The 19,046-nt window shown below is 58.3% G+C and overlaps 1 protein-coding gene across 1 annotated transcript in view; it reads left to right on the plus strand.

Moving 5' to 3' along the window:
• Positions 1 to 19,046, plus strand: part of FLT4 (fms related tyrosine kinase 4) — a 39,130-nt gene that overhangs the window by 9,259 nt on the left and 10,825 nt on the right. Inside the window, exons 2-21 of the mRNA XM_021084312.1 lie at positions 5,787 to 5,883; positions 6,531 to 6,775; positions 6,973 to 7,085; positions 7,210 to 7,372; positions 7,573 to 7,712; positions 7,989 to 8,157; positions 8,471 to 8,588; positions 10,719 to 10,883; positions 10,965 to 11,126; positions 12,597 to 12,723; positions 13,736 to 13,844; positions 15,064 to 15,426; positions 15,671 to 15,817; positions 15,909 to 16,040; positions 16,201 to 16,307; positions 16,588 to 16,723; positions 17,184 to 17,288; positions 17,642 to 17,755; positions 17,947 to 18,035; positions 18,180 to 18,330. Coding sequence (XP_020939971.1) covers positions 5,787 to 5,883; positions 6,531 to 6,775; positions 6,973 to 7,085; positions 7,210 to 7,372; positions 7,573 to 7,712; positions 7,989 to 8,157; positions 8,471 to 8,588; positions 10,719 to 10,883; positions 10,965 to 11,126; positions 12,597 to 12,723; positions 13,736 to 13,844; positions 15,064 to 15,426; positions 15,671 to 15,817; positions 15,909 to 16,040; positions 16,201 to 16,307; positions 16,588 to 16,723; positions 17,184 to 17,288; positions 17,642 to 17,755; positions 17,947 to 18,035; positions 18,180 to 18,330 — 2,952 coding nt within the window. The remainder of the gene's footprint in view (positions 1 to 5,786; positions 5,884 to 6,530; positions 6,776 to 6,972; positions 7,086 to 7,209; positions 7,373 to 7,572; positions 7,713 to 7,988; positions 8,158 to 8,470; positions 8,589 to 10,718; positions 10,884 to 10,964; positions 11,127 to 12,596; positions 12,724 to 13,735; positions 13,845 to 15,063; positions 15,427 to 15,670; positions 15,818 to 15,908; positions 16,041 to 16,200; positions 16,308 to 16,587; positions 16,724 to 17,183; positions 17,289 to 17,641; positions 17,756 to 17,946; positions 18,036 to 18,179; positions 18,331 to 19,046) is intronic.

A 19,046-nucleotide genomic window follows, 5' to 3' on the forward strand; every position in this document is an offset into this window, starting at 1 on the left:
GACTCTGCCAGGTGCAGTGCTAGGCATGGAGTGGAGGAGAAAAGACTGTTGTGGTCTTTTTTGTTTGTTTGTCTTTTAGGGTCTCACCCACAGCATACGGAGGCTCCCAGGCTAGAGATCACATCGAAGCTGTAGCTGCCTGCCTATGCCACAGTAATGCCAGATCTGAGCCACCTTGCGACCTACACCACAGCTCACAGCAATGCTGGATCCTTAACCCACTGAGCGAGGCCAGGGATGGAACCTGCGTCCTCATGGATATTAGATTCATTTCCACCGAGCCATGACAGAAACTCCTGTTTCGGTCTTAACCCCATTGAAACTTACTGTCTAGCGGAGGAAATGGAAAAATATAACTTAAGTAAATAAATAACAAATCACACATTGTGACAAGAAGGAGGCTAAGTTGGAGCTTAAAGAAAAACCTAGGTTTTGGAGGGGGTGAGGAGGTGTCTAAGGTGAGGCCCAAGGGTGAGAAGTTGTGCAAGGCATGTGAGCAAAGGCAAGTCGAGAGGAGAGGCGTGTATACAGGACTACAGCATGTTACGGAACAGCCTAAAGGCCACGGTGGCTGGAGGATGAGAACAGGGTGCAAGAGTGAACCGTGAGGGTGTGGGGTGGGGGCCAAGCCATGGTGAGGAGTTAGGATTTTCCTTCAAAACCCAACAAGTCACTGGAGGTGGCAAGTCACTGTTGAGATTTAAGCCTGAGCATGACTTGGCTTCTTTGAGTTTTTAAACTATCATCGACAACTGTGTGAAGGACTGGAGGAGGGCAGTAGTGGGCCAGGGGGCCACTTGGGTGTGAGAGCAGTTGGGTAGACCCCAGCAGGAGAGCCAGGGCTGCCTCTGAGATGCTTTGGTAGTGGATGGATGGGCTGGGTGGGAGAGGTGGGCATCCACAGGCACTCCCATTTGGGAAGACGGGAACCATCACGGAGAAACCATATGGCAGGAGTGGGAAAGATGTGAGCCTGGAGGTCAGTGTCAGAAATGTGGAGCTCTGGGTGTCTGTGGGCTGGCCAAGTGAAGTGGCAGCTGGATCCTTAAGCCTGGAGTTGAGAAAAAGGGTCTGGGCTGGAGTTAGAGATTTTGGAGGTACATGGCCACTTAGGTGAGAGACCAGTAGTGAAGAGAGGGCAAGAACCAGCATTTGGTGTTGGGCAAGGGGGATGGGGGACAAGGGGAAAGTGAGCTCAGCAGAGCCAGCAGAAGGAGCAGCTCTGCTCTGGGGCGCTGAAGTCATGGCGCCTTGACCAGTGGCTCCATGAAGCAGGGATGGGGGCTGCACCTCTGGGGGTGGGGGATGACCAAATATGGGAGGAAGTGGACAGGGAGCATGGCTTTGGCTACCAAGGGGCATAGAAAAGGGGAAGGGAATATAGGATCAAGGAATTGGGAGTGTTCATTTGTTTGTTTATAAGATGGGAGATGATTCTATAGGGAAAAATTAGTGACTAGAAGAGAAAGAAACTGGGAGTTCCTGTCGTGGCTCAGTGGTTAACAAACCCGACTAGCATCCATGAGGATGCGGGTTCAATCCTTGGCCTCACACAGTGGGTTACAGGTCTGGCGTTGCTGTAGCTGTGGTGTAGGTTGCAGATGCGGCTCAGATCCCACATTGCTGTGGCTGTGGTGTAGGCCGGCAGCTGTGGCTTGGATTTGAGCCCTAGCCTGGGAGCCTACATATGCCACAGGTGTGGCCCTAAAAAGACAAAAGAAAAAAAAAAAAAAAAAAGAAAGAAAAGAGAAAGAAATTATTTGCAGGGAATCTGGTCCAGGAGGCTGGGATCCCCCAGCATGATGGAGGGCTTGGCCTCGGGAGCAGGGATGTCAGAAAGTTTCCAGGGCCCAGGGCAAGGGTGAGATATTGATGTACGAAGATGAGGCATCTCCATCAAATGCTTTACTTAATGCTGAGAGTGAGGGAGGAGGGAACACCTTGAACTTCAGCACGAGGACCAATTAGGGTGTGCCAATGGGAAAAGAAAGGGGAGGCAGCATATGGGGTGTGGCTTTGTGCTGCATGCTGAGCTGCTGAGGGACACGGGTGCCGCAGGGTTGGGGTGGCGAGCAAGAGGCAGGGGAGCATTCAGAATGACGGGCTGTGGGCCATGCAGTGCCCAAAGGGGTGAGGCTAGGAGGCGGCAGCCATGGGGAGGGGTCCTTGGTCTCAGCGTTTTGATGAGGTTGAAGGACTTAGCCGTGGTGGGACGAGGGCACCCAGCAGGAGGCGGAGGAGGCAGGGAGACAAGTGCCAGAGGATGATGGTGCAGCTTCTAGTTAGGTGTGCCCACGAAGTGAGGGGCTCAGGGAGGAGGGAGGACAGTGGAGGTGAGGACCACAAAGGCCAGGGCTCTGGTGAGTCATCTGCGTGGATGCTGAAGTTACGGGGTGAGTTGGGGTGGAGGGGCCTGGAGAGCCAGGAGCAGAGAATCAGGGGAAGTGACCAGCATGGCAGCTGATGACAGCTTTAGGGGAGAGCGGGAGGTGCCGTCAGAAAAGGGGAAGTGGCCACAAGGAGTTCTCCAGTGCCAGGAGTGTGCAATGGGGAGCAACAACTGCCCTGGGGCCATGGTGTCCTCAGAAAGCCGGGCTCAGGCTAAGGCAGGAAGGATGGAGCGCACGGGGGTCTTCAGGGAAGTCTGCTAGGCACACAGGGCCCAGTCAAAGTGAGTGAAAATGAGTGAAGCAACAGGAACACAGGGGAAATTCAGGGCACAAGGCAACAAAGGAGAGGCTTCCTCAGGCAGGTGAAAGGGTTGGCAAACACCGTGGATGGTCCTCACGTTTTAGTAGCGATGTAGACGCTTCCTTTGGTGTTACAGAGGCCTCTAGGGAGGAAGCTCCTATAGGCTCCATTTCCCCACCCATCCACTCACACACACGCCCTCCCACAAATCCATCCATTCATTCATCTGATCATCCATTAGCCATCCTATCACTTTCGAATCTATCCCCTCAATCTTGGGGAGCACCTCTTGTGCACTGAGGTCAGGAAGATGAATAAAACACGGCCTCTGTTCAGATGTGAGCAGAAAAACCACAGTTCAGTCCCATGAGGTCCTAATAGCAGGAGCCTAGGAGGCCGAGGCCACCTGCATAACAGTGACTGTCTCATGGGGAAGGGACTCCTGAACTGGACCCTAGAAAGGGAGCTTCACAAAAGGGAAGGAGCTGCAAACGTCCAGGGCAAAAAGATGTGGAAAGACAGACTTCAAGATTTGAAAAGCCTGGGAGTTCCCATCATGGCTCAGTGGAAACGAATTTGACTAGTATCCATGAGGCCGCAGGTTCAATTCCTGGTCTTGCTCAGTGGGTTAAGGATATGGCCTTGCCGTGAGCTGTGGAGGTCACAGACATAGCTCAGATCTGGCATGGTTGTGGCTGTGGCATAGGCCTGCAGCTGCAGGTCCAATTCAACCTCTAGCCTGGGAACATCCATGTGCCACAGATGCGGCCCTAAAAAGACAAAAAAAAAAAAAAAAAAAAAAAAGAGAGAGCGAGCGAGAGAGAGATGAAAAGCCTGGCACTTTGGAACAATAGTGAGAGGTCTATGCTTCTCAGATGTGTCAGGAGTTGAAGCTGGAAAGAAGGGGAGTGGGTGGTAGGGGGAGGCCTAGGGTCCCCCACTTTAACTTGGAAGCAAAGGGGAGCCACCCGAGGTAGCTGGACTGACAACTGCCACAGCTCCATAGCCAGGAGTGCCAGTGTGTGCCCTCAGTTCATCCAGAGAAGGGAACCCTTGCTTAGCCTCCCCAGGGCAATGCTGCAGGCCCACCATGGGACATACACGACCCAGGGCAAGTGGGTCCTGGCTGCTGCACCTCTCCCCTCTGGTGCCCATATCAGGCCTGAGCTCTAACTGCTCCACTGGAAGAGCCAATTCATCCATCTCCTCATAGGACCAAACCCAAGTCCATCATCCCTCCTTCTGTAGCTCAGAGTCCAATCTGCCTGGCATGGCTTTATTCACTTTCCACTGCCTAGAAAATCTTATTTCTCCTTCGAAGCCCATCTTAGAGGTATTCTTTTGGATTCCTTCCTGGTCCCTCACCACCAGAGGGGAGCCTCCAGCAGCCTTGAGGGTACATGATGGGGTGGTGTGATTGGGGGGCTGGTACCTTCCCTGGGGAGGAGTGGACTGGCAGCAGAGCCCACATGGAGAAGGTCCCTTGGGGCAGAGCCCAAGGCCACTGTCCCACTGGGGGTCTCAGGGTAGGGCTACTATCTTGAGTGCCAGGTGGAGGTGCACTGGGTTCAGGCTAAGGAGACTTCACAATGGTCACAGCAGCTGGCCAGATGAGGGGGCTACCTTCTTACGGCTGCGGTGTAGCCCAGCTGGAAGGCCACAGTTTCCCTGTCTATACTAGACTATAGTGGAACCAGATGCTCGGTGAGGGCCAGGATCCTGCCTCTGATCTCTGGTGGTCTGGTACCTAGAAAACTTTGACCAGCAGGAGGCATAGAAGGAAGAAGCCAGCCAGGCCCTAGCAGCCATCTTGTTCCTAAGATGCTGAAACGAGATCTTGGTGTGGGGTGTGCCATCCTGGTGCCACTTCCTAGGGCAGCTTGGGGTTAGGGTGGTATAGAACCAACTACAGCTGGGATTTCCCCCCGGGCTCTGCCTCCAATAGTTAGCTGCCGGGGCAGGACCCCAAGCCCCAGGGAGTTGGACTGGGGATGGCAGAGAAGCTGGACCTGTGGGACTGGGGGCTTGGGCAGGAGAGTGGGCTGTGCCCCCCAGGAGGACAGGGACTTGGGGGGAGGGACAGGACGCAGCCCTGGGCCTCCAGCCACGCAGTCCTCTCTTCCTGTTGTCTCAGGATGGTCCTGGCAGGATGCATCTGCCAGAGTTCCAGGTCCAGACCTCCCCTGGGGCCTGCCCCTGCCCCCAGGATCACACACACAAGTTCATGTGCATGCACATGCTGACATGTCAATGACACACACACACACACACATATCACTCACCAGTCCCACCAACACAGATCTATACCCACAGATACAGACGCACACACAGAGACAACACACACACACACACACACACACTGTCCTACTGGGAGGAGGATGGGGAGTAAGGGGTGCATGGGCAGCAGGGCTAAGGTCCTGGAGGCCCACAGGAGGGTTTTCAACCAAGTGTGGCGGTCGTTTGTTTGTCTGGGGATCAGCCCTGCAGGGGAGGGGGTCGGGGGCGCTGGAACTACCAGAGGGCACCTCAGGGGTGAAGAGAAACTGATGGAACCAAGGACTTGTGAGGCGGACCCTGTGGAACATGGGAGGGGATGAAGTCACAGGCAGAATTCTGGGGGAAACTGAGGCCTTGGTTCTGGGCATGACTGGGGAGGGTCTGCACTGTGCAGGACCCCCTCACAAGCAGTGGCTGTGCAGATGGGAGAGGCACAGTGCCGAGGCAGCTGAAGGCAGCTGCGGGGGTCACAGTGCCGAGGAGATGCAGTCCAGGCCTCTCCTGGAGTAGGATGAGGCCTGTGGTCCCCCCATCAACTTCATGTTGGCAGCTCAGCTCATGGGGCCAGAGATGCAGATCAGCCCAGGCCTCAGTTGGGGCTCACTTGGGCTGGGCCCAGTCTACAGGCAGCGGGCAGCCTTGGGTGGAGGTTACCAGTTGTCTTGGGACCTTATAGGTACTGTTCAGGGCTAGGAGCCTAGGTGGCCCCTGCCCTGGGGGAGGGGCCTGCTCCTGTGGGCATGGAAGGCCCCTTAGCGGCCCGATCGACTTCATCATGTGAATTCACAATCTAATTCTGACCCTGTCTCCCACCCCAGGCCCAGCAAGTGGCTACTCCATGACGCCCCCAACCCTGAACATCACAGAAGAGACACACATCATCGACTCCAGTGACAGCCTGTCCATCTCCTGCAGGTACTCAGCCCTCAGCCAGGGAAGCAGGAGCCCGGCAGGTCAAGGAGACTATAGAAGGCCAAGCAGATGGTGGCAGAGGACACAGAAAGTGGCTCCTCCCCAGGGCAGAGAGGCTTCTAGGCTTAGCAGTGCCCCTCGGTGGTTTCAGTGTGGGTGCCTAGAGGCCCAGCTCCTTCCCTGCCCTGCAGACGCAGGCACCATGCACCCACAGCCATCTCATCCACACCCACCCCTCATCATTTCATATGGACCACAGATCAAATGCCCTGCATCCACCCTTGGGTCACCCCACACTGATCCCAGGCCACCCCATCCCCACCCTCTGGGTCATCCTACATGGACCCTAGGTTGCCTACACCTATCCTCAGCCACCTTTCGCTGGTCCCAAACATGTTATGATCTGAGGCCCAGGCCTTTCTGCAGAACAAGCCTGCCTCATGCAGGCCTGGGACCCAGGCAGAGGCCCCTGGGAGCTCAGGACCGCCATGCTCTGGGCTGAGTTCATGGTGTGTGTCCAAACGCTGGGCTGCTCTGACCTCTGGGTGAGATAAGCTACGGGCAAGGCTCGGCCCCTAAGGAAGCTCCACAGGGACTGTCTCCCCTGGCTGTTACCTGGGCCCCTCTTGATGTCCTGTATCCTCTGCCAGGGGGCAGCACCCTCTCGAGTGGGCCTGGCCAGGGGCTCAGGATGCACCAGTCATGGGGGAGAAGGATAGTGAGGACACAGGGATCGTGCGAGACTGTGAGGGCACGGACACCCGGCCCTACTGCAAGGTTCTGCTGCTTCAGGAGGCCCACGCCAATGACACAGGCAGCTACCGCTGCTACTACAAGTACATCAAGGCCCGCATCGAGGGCACCACTGCAGCCAGCACCTACGTGTTCGTGAGAGGTGAGGGGGGTGCTCAGTGTCCACCCCGCAGAACCACTCAGGAGGCAGGGGTAGGCCCTGGGTCCTGGACAGGTGGCTGGTGCCCGCTCCCCTCCCCCCATCCTCTGGCCCCCAGGGGCTGCCCTGCAGTCCCAGGCCTGGGCAGAGACCCCTCTGAACCCTGCCTTCCCCTGCCACAACCTGCCTGCTCTCCTCAGACCCGGAGCAGCCATTCATCAACAAGCCGGACACACTCCTGGTCAACAGGAAGGACTCCATGTGGGTGCCCTGCCGGGTGTCCATCCCTGGCCTCAACATCACGCTGCGCTCGGTACAAGCTCACCCCCACCCCCACCCCGGATCCGGGCCTCCAGCCCTGGCCCCGGGAAAGTGGCCGCTGGTCTAGCCAAGAGGAAGAGGGCAGCTGGGCCCTGACAGCCACCATGTCCCTACAGCAAAGTTCAGTGCTGCGACCTGATGGGCAAGAGGTGGTGTGGGATGACCGCCGAGGCATGCGGGTACCCACCCCGCTGCTGCGCGACGCCCTGTACCTGCAGTGTGAGACCTCCTGGGGTGGCCAGGCCTTCCTATCCAACCCCTTCCTCGTGCACATCACAGGTAGGGGCTGCCTGGGGCTTCAGGGACCACTCCCCATGTCCTGGGAGGAGAACTGCAGGAAGAGGATGAGGATCCCCCAGTTCCCAGTAATGGGGCTGTAGGTGCCTTAGTGCTCCTAGTATCAGTGGGCACCCTGTGCCCTGCACTCTGTGTGTGCTGTCCTATGAGAGGCATGGGGGTCACTGTGCATGTGTCACCAGGCAACGAGCTCTATGACATCCAGCTATTCCCCAAGAAATCACTGGAACTGCTGGTTGGGGAGAAGCTGGTTCTGAACTGCACCGTGTGGGCCGAGTTCAACTCAGGCGTCACCTTCGACTGGGACTATCCAGGGAAGCAGGTGAGGTCAGCAGCCCTGCTGGGAGCTGTGCCCGAACCATCCCCAGGATCCCCATCTCTGCCCACCCTGGTCCAGCACACACGTAGAGGAGGTGCAGAGCCAGTCCTGCCCCCGGAGCCCTATCTGATAGGGAAGTTTTCCCATCCCAAGGAAAACTCTGGGTCTGGCACAAGGCTTCTGTTGCTACTTCTGGCTGGATGAGGGTGTGTGCCTCTGATGGCTGGTTCTGTCAGAGCCAGCCCGCTCTGACCCTACACTTCCCCTGGTCCCCGGCAGGCAGAGCGGGGTAGGTGGGTGCCGGAGCGGCGCTCCCAGCAGACTCACACGGAGCTCTCCAGCATCCTCACCATCCACAACGTCAGCCAGCACGACTTGGGCCCATACGTGTGCCAGGCCAACAATGGCATCCAGCAATTCCAGGAGAGCACTGAGGTCATTGTGCATGGTACGGCCTGTCAGGTCATCGTGCCCAGCATAGCCTGGGCTAGGGCGGGTGTTAGTCATCAAGCCTGGGGAACAAGGGTTCTTGTACAGGGTGGGCCCAGGGTCAAGGTCTGTGGTGCATCTGAGCAGTGTGGAGTCCAGCCAGTGGGAAGGGAGGGCCGCGAGTGGACAGACTGCCCAGCTCCCATGCCCCAGAGGACAGGGTGAGCCCCAGCCTGCAGGCATCTGGCCACTGAGGGTGGCTCTGAATCCCTGCGTGGTGGCGGGTCAGCGACATCAGCCCCAGCTTTACCCTGATGCCTCCTGTCTGGCAGAAAAGCCCTTCATCAGTGTCGAGTGGCTCAAGGGTCCCGTCCTGGAGGCCACAGCAGGAGACGAGCTGGTGAAACTGCCCGTGAAGCTGGCCGCGTACCCCCTGCCGGAGTTCCAATGGTACCTCCCTCACTCCTGCCCATCACTACCTACCAGGTCCAGTGTAAGCAAGAACCACAGGGAGGGACAGGCAGCATTCTCCCCATCAAGGCCCACTTCCTATGACCTGGATGGAGACCCCTCTGGGCCTGTGCCCTGCGTGGGGAACCCTGATGAATATTCTAAGGGAAGTGCGTATTTTGGCCAGAGAGAAGGGTGACCTGGATCACTGCTAAACTCTGAAAGGGTGTAAATACCGGCCTCCCGTTATATGTGGGTGGGCATAGCACAGGGCTTTATCTAGCTGTCGCTGCCTGCACCCACTCAGCCTCCTGAGGGCCGCAGGTAGAAGGTATCATAGAAGAATGGCTTCAGGTTTCTTTGGCTCCTCTCCAAACAGCTGGCCAACCCCAGGATGCTTCTAACCAGACTTTCGGAGATGTTACAGGGGTTTCCCAGACGGTCATGAGCTGGGCTGGGCCTGAGCTGTGTACAGCAGTGAGTTCTAGACTCTGACCTCAGAGTAAGGTGTCCCTTGCAGGGTAGGCCAAGGGTCAGTGAGGGGTCCTTCAGTGGTGGCTTCACCCTCACCAGGTGCTCCCCGAGAGCTCAGGAAAGTACAGCACCCCACCATGTACTCTGGGGCCGTCTGAGCTGTCCACATGGGCCAACCCTGGGAAGTCACGTACTAGGCTGACTCCCATCATACACATGAGGACAACAGGCCAGGAAGGAGGAAGTGCATTCTTACCTGACCTCTGAGCCTCCTGAGAGGCGTCTACTCCACCCTTTCACAACTGGCCAGAGAAGTCCTGCCTTCCTGGTCTGGGGCACTTCCCGCCAGGCAGGATGACCTTCTCTGCAAGCCTATAGCAGGGCAAGCAGAAGCCCCCTAGCCAGCACCCACTGCACTGACCAGAGGCTAGAAGCAGGCTTCTCCTGGGAGGGCCCCAGAATGCCCTGGGCCTGGGCTTGCTATGACCCTACCTCTGAGGCCATAGGCTTTGGAGTCCACTGGGGCACCTGGTATGGGACCAGGACTTGTCTCTAGAGACACTGATGCATGATGCAGTCTGCCAGCCTCCCTCACAGGGGTGGAGACACCCAGGGCCCTGTCCCCTGCCCTTTAAGAACAGCAGTACTGACTTTGTCTGGGAGGGTAACTGGCTCTGTTGCATAGAGGATCCAGCCCAGGCCTGGTCCTCAGGTAACTGACTGCCTCTCACCATTCCCACCACATCTGGCCTTTCTTTTCTCACTTGGCCAACATCTGCCTCCAACGAGTGCTTAGCTGGGCCCACTGTCCACTGAGACACCTGTCCCCGGGCACTAGTGACGACCATAGCCCCAAAGGGGCCCACTTGTCTCAGTCATCATAGAATGATTATGAGTAAGTAATGGATGGAGATCCATGGGTAGACAGGCCAGTCCTGGCTCCCAAAGCAGCCTCTGTGTGTCTGACACTAAAGTCTCTATCTTGGGTAGACCTGAGAGCACCTGCAAATAGGTTCCCTGGTTTTCAGATGAGGACATGGGGGCTTAAGGACAGTGAAGCCCTTTGCCTAGGATCACAAATGCAGCAGATGGCAGACAGGATTCTGCACCAGAGCCCAGCAGGCCTCATGGCCTGGGTCCTGCCCTGCCCTGCCCTGCCTTGCCCTGCAGTGTGATCCTAGGCAAGTGATGTCTCTTTCAGTAGGGCTCTGGCATTGCAGCCGAGAGCCATTCCCCTGCCTCCCCTTCAGTGTCACTCTGTGCCCATGGGCTATGCTTCTCGCAGAGTCTCTCCTTGGAAAACCAGGGGAAGGCACCCAAGGGACTGCCCCTCTACCCCTTCACAGCACACACCTCTGAAGCCTATGAGAAAGAGACAAGGCCCCCATGGGGACTTCAGTTGGTCCTGAGCCTGTAGGTGTTGTGAGACCCAACAGGTCAAGCCTGGAGACCATGCACATGGCCTGAAGGCCATCTGCTCCCCACTCCAGTCAGCTGCCTCAGCGCATACCCCTGCCTCGCTTCCCAGCAGCCTCCCGGTCTAATGCAGGAGGTGCCTCTTGCTCCTGGCCTCTCCCGCCTCCAGACAATATATTCTGGGGCTAGGGTGCCACAGGGAAGGAGTGCACGGACCCCTGAACTCCCTTCCTGGGCCAGGTATAAGGACAGAAAGGCACTGTCCGGACGCCACAGCCCGCATGCTCTGGTGCTCAAGGAGGTGACAGAGGCCAGTGCGGGCATCTACACCCTTGCCCTGTGGAACTCCGCGGCCGGCCTGAGGCGCAACATCAGCCTGGAGCTGGTGGTGAATGGTATGGGTGGGTAGACAGGAGAGGGGCTGGTGGGTGGACGGGGGGTGTGGTGGCGGAGGCTGGCTGACTGGCTGGCTCCCTGTGTCCCCAGTGCCCCCCACATCCACGAGAAGGAGGCCTCCTCCCCCAGCATCTACTCCCGCCACAGTCGCCAGGCCCTCACCTGTACTGCCTACGGGGTGCCCCCTCCACTAGGGATCCAGTGGCACTGGCGGCCGTGGACGCCCTGCAAGACCTTCACCCAACGCAGCCTGTGAGTGTGGCTCTACCCTGTCCGCCCCTACCTCCCATCCCCCACCCCCCATTCCCAACCCCACTTACTGCCTCCACCTGTCCCCAGAGCCCTCCTCTAAACTTGAATGCTAACACGATTCAACTGTAGCCAATCCCTGATCTCATCTCAGCTGAGCAAGGCTCAATTCCTCCCTTATATCAGTCAGGCCAGGCTGGACACTGGGGATGTCCAGCCCCCACCAACCTTCCCTGAAAGCAAAGCCCCCTCCCCTCTGACACACAACTGCACCATCTAGAGAGGACCAAAGGACATGTCTCGGGGCCCCCAGGAGGACACCTCTCAACAAACAGGCAGACTCGGGCTAGTTTTGTGAGACTTGTACTGAGCCCCGAGGCACACCAAACTCATCAGCTCCTCTGTGCCATGCTCACAACGACCGGCCCCTTAGAGAGGAGGAAAGTGAGGACACAGAAGGGATGTGACGTTCCTAAGGACATGGGCAAAAGAAGCAAATCCTGTCCAACTGCTGGGCCGTGCTGCCCTTGGGCACCAACAGGAGGACAGAGGAGCACAGAGAATACTCAAGGCAGAGACAACCTGGACAAGCAGGGGCCAGGAATGGAGGGCGCCAAGGTGGTCAGTGGTCTGGAAGTCACAAGAGAGCCTGTGAATGGCGCAGGGATGTGACAAGTCACATTTGCCATCTAGCAAGAGATCCTAATGGGCACGATGCAGGGTCACAGGCTGGGTAGGAACAGGTGCTGGGGGCCCAAGGGGAACAGGGCAGCCATACCAGCAAGGTTGTGGCCCTGACATGTCAGTTGGAGAGGTTCAGTAGGGGTGGCCTGTGGGCCTGAGCCAAGCCACAGCCTTCAAGGCTCCTAAGAGATTCTTCCTGACCACGAGGCTGCAGGCCACTGCTGGCACCTCCCAACGTGCTTCTCTCTGATATTCTAACGGTTTGCTCTGCTCGGAGCCCTGGCTGCCGCTCTGCTCCACTAAGGAGAGACAAGGCCTGCCCCTTCCCCCCAACCCCCATCCTAGCAGGAGACCAAAGGTGCCAGGATGCATAGCCAGCCCATGATAGGGCTGCAGCTCTGAAAGAGGGAGGGCGGGGAAGAGCTTCCTGGAGCAGGAGTGGTGTGACTTTGTCGCCCCAGGAGATACAGGTGGACTTTGCAGGAAGGGATACACACAGGTGGGGGCAGGGGCACAGCAGACTGGAGGAGAGCCACAGAGTTGGGGGTGTGGCGCACTGTAGGCACAGGCCCTGGACTACTGGGGCAGGCTGTGTCTGGCAGCCTGTGCAGGATAGGTTGCTGGGCCCGGAAGAGTGTTTCAGAAACAAAGCCCCATCTCCTTTGCTCACTTTGGCCCAAGGGCCAGCCTACCCACCACGACATGAGAAGATGACCCCAAGTGGGACAAAAGCCTGACCTGCCCTGTCTGTATCCCTGACCTGCCCTTGCCGCTCCTTGTCTTCAGCAGCCACCGGAGGCAGCAGAGAGACCGAATGCCACAGTGCCGGGACTGGAGGGAGGTGACCACGCAGGATGCCATAAACCCCATTGAGAGCCTGGACACCTGGACTGAGTTTGTGGAGGGCAAGAATAAGGTACGGGCCAGCCTTGCCACGGAGTGGCTGCGGGAGAAGGAGGGAGGCCAGGCAGAGTGGGGCCCTCTCCTGACCTTCATGGGGTTGGCAGAGCTCTGGGGATAGCAGCTGAGAGGCTGTAACCTTTCTGCAGTGTCTCTGGGCATCACTTTCCCTGCCTGCATGCAGACAGGGATGGGGGTGGGGGGGACCTCCAGCTGCTTCCCAAACAGGGAAGCTGTAATTCAAGGCCATGGGCCCCAGCTGCCCGGGGCTGGGAGGGTTAGGACTGGGGCCCCAGCTCCATCCCCACCAAAGGCTGCTGAGCTGCTGGCCCGGCCTGGGGGCAATGCCTAGAAGAGGCCAGGCAGGGGAAGGACTGAACAAAGGCACCCACTTCCTACAGTCACTTCCTGTTTTCCTACACACCTCCAGAGCCTCTTCCTGTTCCAGGCTGGCCAGGAAGTGCCCAGCTTGGGATGGGGGGGTGGACTCTTTGGATGGTAGGCAGGGCCTATGGCCCTCTTCTTCTCTGTTTCTAAGCTTCCTACTCCCCCAGGCCAGGGTCCGCCTGAAGCCCTGGAATGGAACCCCTCTCCTTGCAACACTACCCAGGGCACTGGGAGAGTGCTGTGGGCAGCCCTGGGGCAATTGTGGGCACATCCCAAGGATCTCACACTGTGACCAGCTGCTCCCCTTGGACCAGAGGCTGACCCTTGATGTGACCAGAGCATGAATTCTAACTCTGCCTTGGACCGACCCAGTGCTACCAGGCCCCTATCCCCACTTCAGCATGGCCACAGCCTGAGCTCATCCACAGCCAGAGGTCTCTCTGGTTTTGCCTAATGCTGCCTCACCATCTGCTCCCTGCCTCACCATTCCTTGTCCTGTCTTTGAGGTCATTTCCAGCCCAGAGCCTCACTTTCCCCGATTACTCTGGTGGGCACAGCAACCTCCATGCAGAACAAGGAGGTCAGGGTGGGGGAACTCAGGAAGGAAATGGATCCTCATGCCTGACACATGTCCTGTCCAGACGGTGAGCAAGCTGGTTATCCAGGATGCCAACGTGTCTGCCATGTACAAGTGCGTGGTCTTCAACAAAGTGGGCCAGGATGAGCGGCTCATCTACTTCTACGTGACCAGTGAGTGACTTGGGCAGGCCTGGAGGGAGGTCAGGAACCAGGGCACAGGAGGAGAACAGGCCTGGGAGAAAATTATGTTGCCCATTAAGTTTCTGGAGACCTTGAGGCACCCAAGAGAGACATCTGGGCAGGAGGGATAGATTTGGAGGTTATAGGCCTATGGACAGAGGTGGTAATCCACTGGGATGGCCTGGTACCATCTGGAGGTCTGGATGGAGGTGTCTCCCCCAGGGGTACCCTCTTGTTCCCCACAGCTCCACCTAACTCCACTTCTCCTGGGCCTTCCCAAGCCCAAGATCCCGCACGAAAACTGGGGAGAAGGTCCATAGTTACCTCAGATCTTCAAATATGTTAGTGACCTCAGAATGCTAAGAAGACAATCATGGGGCCCAGAGGTGTGGATGAGGGCACCCAGAAGAGAGATGGAGCCAGAGAGAACACTTTGGAGGGGAGAGGAGCCCACAGGAGCTTGACAGTGCACAGCCAGAGGGACAAGAGGAAAGTGGGAGGCTTTGCCAAAAACTAATGAAACCAGATTGTTTCAAGGAGTGGAGAGTGGTGGGCAGTGTAGTCAGCAGCGAGGGAGAAAGTGGATTTGGGACCCCACTGGGTCTGGTAGCAAGAAACTCATTGACGAACTGGGCTCCTTGGAGTTCCTTTCATGGCTCAGTGGTTAACAAATCCAACTAAGAACCATGAGGTTGTGGGTTCGATCCCTGGCCTTGCTCAGTGGGTTAAGGATCCGGCGTTGCCGTGAGCTGTGGTGTGGGTTGCAGACGGGGCTCAGATCCTGCATTGCTGTGGCTGTGGCATCTGCCAGCGGCTACAGCTCCGATTAGACCCCTAGCCTGGGAACCTCCATATGCCGTGGGAGCGGCCCTAGAAAAGGCAAAAAGACAAAAAATATAAAAATAAAAACACTGGGCTCCTGAGAGAGGTGGGGGCAGCAAGCAGCCTGTGTTGGAGCTTGTAGAGCTAGAAGGAGGCACTGCAGGAAGAGACTCTGGTGGGGCTGACTTCAGAGAGCTGGTCTCATGTCAGTGAGAGGGAGAAGGCTCCAGAGAGAGTGGTGTTCTTGACCCGCACACACACGTAATGCACACCCTGGGTTGAGAGCTGAGTGAGTCGCCGATGGGAAAGGAAGAGAGAGTACCTGGGCAGGCAGGTAGGTGAGACAACAAGGGATTCGAGGTCACAGCAGTTCCTGCTCCCTCCCCAGCCATTCCTGACGGCTTCAGCATAGAATCCGAGCCATCAGAGGAGCCCCTAGAGGGCCAGACCGTGCGCCTGAGCTGCCGGGCTGACAACTACACTTACGAGCATCTGCGCTGGTACCGCCTCAACCTGTCCATGCTGCATGATGCACACGGGAACCCGCTGCTGCTCGACTGCAAGAACGTGCACCTCTTCGCCACGCCGCTGGCCGCCAGCCTGGAAGAGGCTGCACCTGGGGTGCGCCACGCCACACTCAGCCTGACCATCCCCAGCGTGGCGCTTGAGCACGAAGGCGACTACGTGTGCGAGGTGCAGGACCGGCGCAGCCACGACAAGCACTGCCATAAGAAGTACCTGTCAGTGCAGGGTGAGGCAGGCAAGGCCATGGGGGTCGGGTCGGTCAGGGCGCCACTTCCCAGGGAGACTTCTGCCCCAGCCAGCACGCGCCTGCGTGGTCCATTCACAAGCCCGAACCAGCAGGAGAGTCCCCTTCCCAGCCCCGCTGCGGAGGTGCACCTCTTGCTCGCCCCCGCCTCCACCCCCCCAGCTTAAACCTCGAAGCGCCCTTCTTTCTGCAGCTCCCCTTAGTTCTCTTTCGGCCCCGCCCCCAGCCCTGGAAGCCCCGCGGCTCACACAGAACTTGACGGACCTCCTCGTGAACGTGAGTGATTCCTTGGAGATGCGGTGCCCAGTGGCCGGGGCGCACGTGCCCAGCATCGTGTGGTACAAAGATGAGAGGCTGCTGGCGGAAGAGTCCGGTAGGGGGGTGGACGCGGGTAAAGGGCGGGTTCCGGAAGTTCACGAGGCCACGGCTCCAGACCTAGTCGAACTCCACCCAATCCCCTGCAGGAATCGACCTGACGGACTCCAACCAGAAGCTGAGCATCAGGCGCGTGCGCGAGGAGGACGCAGGCCGCTATCTATGCAGCGTGTGCAACGCCAAGGGCTGCGTTAACTCCTCCGCCAGCGTGGCGGTGGAAGGTCCGGCCTCCCCCTCACGCCCCTCCACCCACCCTTTGCCGGCACCACCTTCTCGTGGCCACCTCACTGCAAGTCATGACCACTAGGAGGGGTGCTTCCCTCAGGGTGCACCCTCTCCCCTCTCACGCACGCACACACTAGCCCCTTTCTGCCCACTCAGGCTCCGAAGATAAAGGCAGCATGGAGATCGTGATCCTTGTTGGCACCGGAGTGATCGCCGTCTTCTTCTGGGTCCTCCTCCTCCTCATCTTCTGTAACATGAGGAGGGTGAGCACTCCTTCCCCCGCTGAGCCTCTCCCCAGCAACTCCTGGGTTCTCTCCCCACCCTGGTCAGCCCTTAAGTTAAGGAATATGGTCCCGGAAGCCTGTGTCCCAGAAGGCCTCTGACCCCTCCATGCTGGGCTCTTACAGGACCAGAGGCTGCCTGTTCGTCTGGCCCCTCCTGTATTGAAAGTCCCTAAGGCGATTCCATCTGTTCTGGGCAAAGTTTTACTCAAGCCAGGGTGACATGGCCGAATCAATAAGCCGTCCCCATCCCTCTCCTCAGCCAACCCATGCAGACATCAAGACTGGCTACCTGTCCATCATCATGGACCCTGGGGAAGTACCTTTGGAGGAGCAGTGTGAATACCTGTCCTATGATGCCAGCCAGTGGGAGTTCCCCCGGGAACGGCTGCACCTGGGTGAGGCCCACACCCACCCTGTCCTTCTGGGCAGAGACAGCTTCAGCTGCTGTGGGGGCTGGGCAGGCTGGAGCCCTGAAATTCCTCCATGCTCAGAACTCATGCCAAAAAGTTCCACCTGGCCCCCACCTGGCCCCACCTGTCCATCTGGGTATACATTCCCAGAACCATGATCGGGGCTCCCGATTCCCAGGCCCTGGAGGTCACTTCCTGCTGCTCTAAGCCGGGTGGGCCCTTCACACCTGCTGGGAGAGGATGCAGGCCTTCCTGTCTGCCTCTCCTTTCACTCTCTTCCCGCTCCCACTCCCCATGCACTTCCTGTTTGGCACAGGGGCTCCCAACTTTCCTCTCCCTCCTGGGCCTTCCTTCCTGGCCCTCTGCAGGGATTGTCCCTGCTGCCCAATCCTCTCCACCCTTACCCCCATACAGCTCACCTGGAACCCGCTCCCTGTCCCCACAGGGCGAGTCCTTGGTCATGGAGCCTTTGGGAAGGTGGTGGAAGCCTCGGCCTTTGGCATCAACAAAGGCAGCAGCTGTGACACTGTGGCGGTGAAGATGCTGAAAGGTGTGGGGTCAGTGGGTAGAAGGGACGGCTGAGCTGGTGAGGAGCAGCAGCTCTGGGTGGGCTGGTGGGGTCCTGGTGCAGGAGGGGAAGCCTGTTCAGAGCCAGAGTCTTACCCAAGTTTCTTCGGCGAACTGGTGGGAATCAGTCACCAGGCCTGGGGCTCACCTCTGAGCAGTACTTATCAGACTCACCTAAACCCTCAAGAGGGGCAGGCGGGACGTGCTGGGGACCCTCTGCCCTCACCAGCAAGAGCGCTGGCCAAGCCTCAGCTAAGCTAGTGACCCAGAGGGAGAGCAGCGCAGAGTCTGGGTCTAGGCGCGGTGAACCATGCGAAGCCCCCATGTTCCCTCCAGAGGGCGCCACAGCCAGCGAGCACCGCGCCCTGATGTCAGAGCTCAAAATCTTAATCCACATCGGTAACCATCTCAACGTGGTCAACCTGCTGGGGGCATGCACCAAGCCCAACGGTAAAGAGCTCGGGCGCCCAGGGGGGAGGGCGAGGCCCGCAGACCGCTTGCTCTGGCTTCCCGGGTGGGAAGGGCTTGTGGGGCTGCGAATGGGCGGGCACGAGGCTGGACTCCGGAGGGCAGTGCGGTGCTTTGGCTTCGGTGCTTCCCAACAGCGCGCCCTCGGTCACCAAGCTCCTGTCCTGTCCCAGGCCCCCTCATGGTGATTGTGGAGTTCTGCAAGTACGGCAACCTGTCCAACTTCTTACGCGCCAAGCGGGAGGCCTTCAACCCCTACGCGGTAGGTGGTCACCCAGCCAGGGGCCAGAGCTCTGCTGATGAGCCGGCAGGGAGCCTAGGTGGACTGGGGAAAAGGGCCTGTGCCTCGGCTCTAAATGAGAAGCGCCCCCTGTCCCACCCCCGGACCCGCTTTGTGCATCTGCAGGAGAAGACCCTTGAGCAGCGAAGGCGCTTCCGCTCCATGGTGGAGAGCGCCAAGGCTGACAGGAGGAGGCCAGGGACCAGCGACAGGGCCCTCCTCACGAAGCTCCTCACGGGCAAGGGCGGGGCGGGGCGGGCCCCTCTGGTCCAAGAAGGTAAGAGTCTGGCTTCCCCTGGGCCAAGATGGTTGGAAGGATCACACTTTATGATCAGGGACCCTGGGCTAAGCCAACCCGGGGCCCTGCTCAAGGGGCTTGCATGGGAGAGCATGTGATGCACTCTACCTCAGGAAGGGAGGACCCCTCAGGGACAATATTCACAGAGACCTTTGATGTTTGCTTTGGGCATCTATAGATGAATTGGAATTTGCCTTGCAGACAGGGCAGGGAGCAGTCTGGGCAGAAGAAACACGGGTGGGAGGTCCCGTCCTGGCTCAGCCGTAAGGAACCCAGCTAGTATCCATGAGGGCGCAGATTCCATCTCTGGCCTTGCTCAGTGGGTTAAGGATCCAGGTTGTGGTGCAGGTTGCAGATACGGCTCAGATCCCACATTGCTGTGGCTGTGGTGTAGGCCAGCAGCCACAGCTCTGATTTGACTCTTAGCCTGGGAACTTCCATATGCCATAGGTGCGGCCCTAAAAAGACAAACAAAAAAAAGTAGTGGGGGTGAAGGTCCAGTGTAGCAACAGTATTCCTGCTCTGGGAGTAGTTAGTGGGTGTCACGGAGATAATGGAGGCTGAGGGGCAGGAGAGAAGGCAGCATGGTTGTTGTGCAGCCAAGAAGGACGCAGCCAGGCCCAGTGAACAAGCACTCCCTTTGGAACTGGGTGGAAGATGGGAATCACATGGAGGGACCCCTCCTGAGCCAGCCT

The sequence above is a fragment of the Sus scrofa genome, chromosome 2 (assembly GCF_000003025.6).
Source record: "Sus scrofa isolate TJ Tabasco breed Duroc chromosome 2, Sscrofa11.1, whole genome shotgun sequence".
NCBI classification, from domain to species: Eukaryota; Metazoa; Chordata; class Mammalia; order Artiodactyla; family Suidae; genus Sus; species Sus scrofa.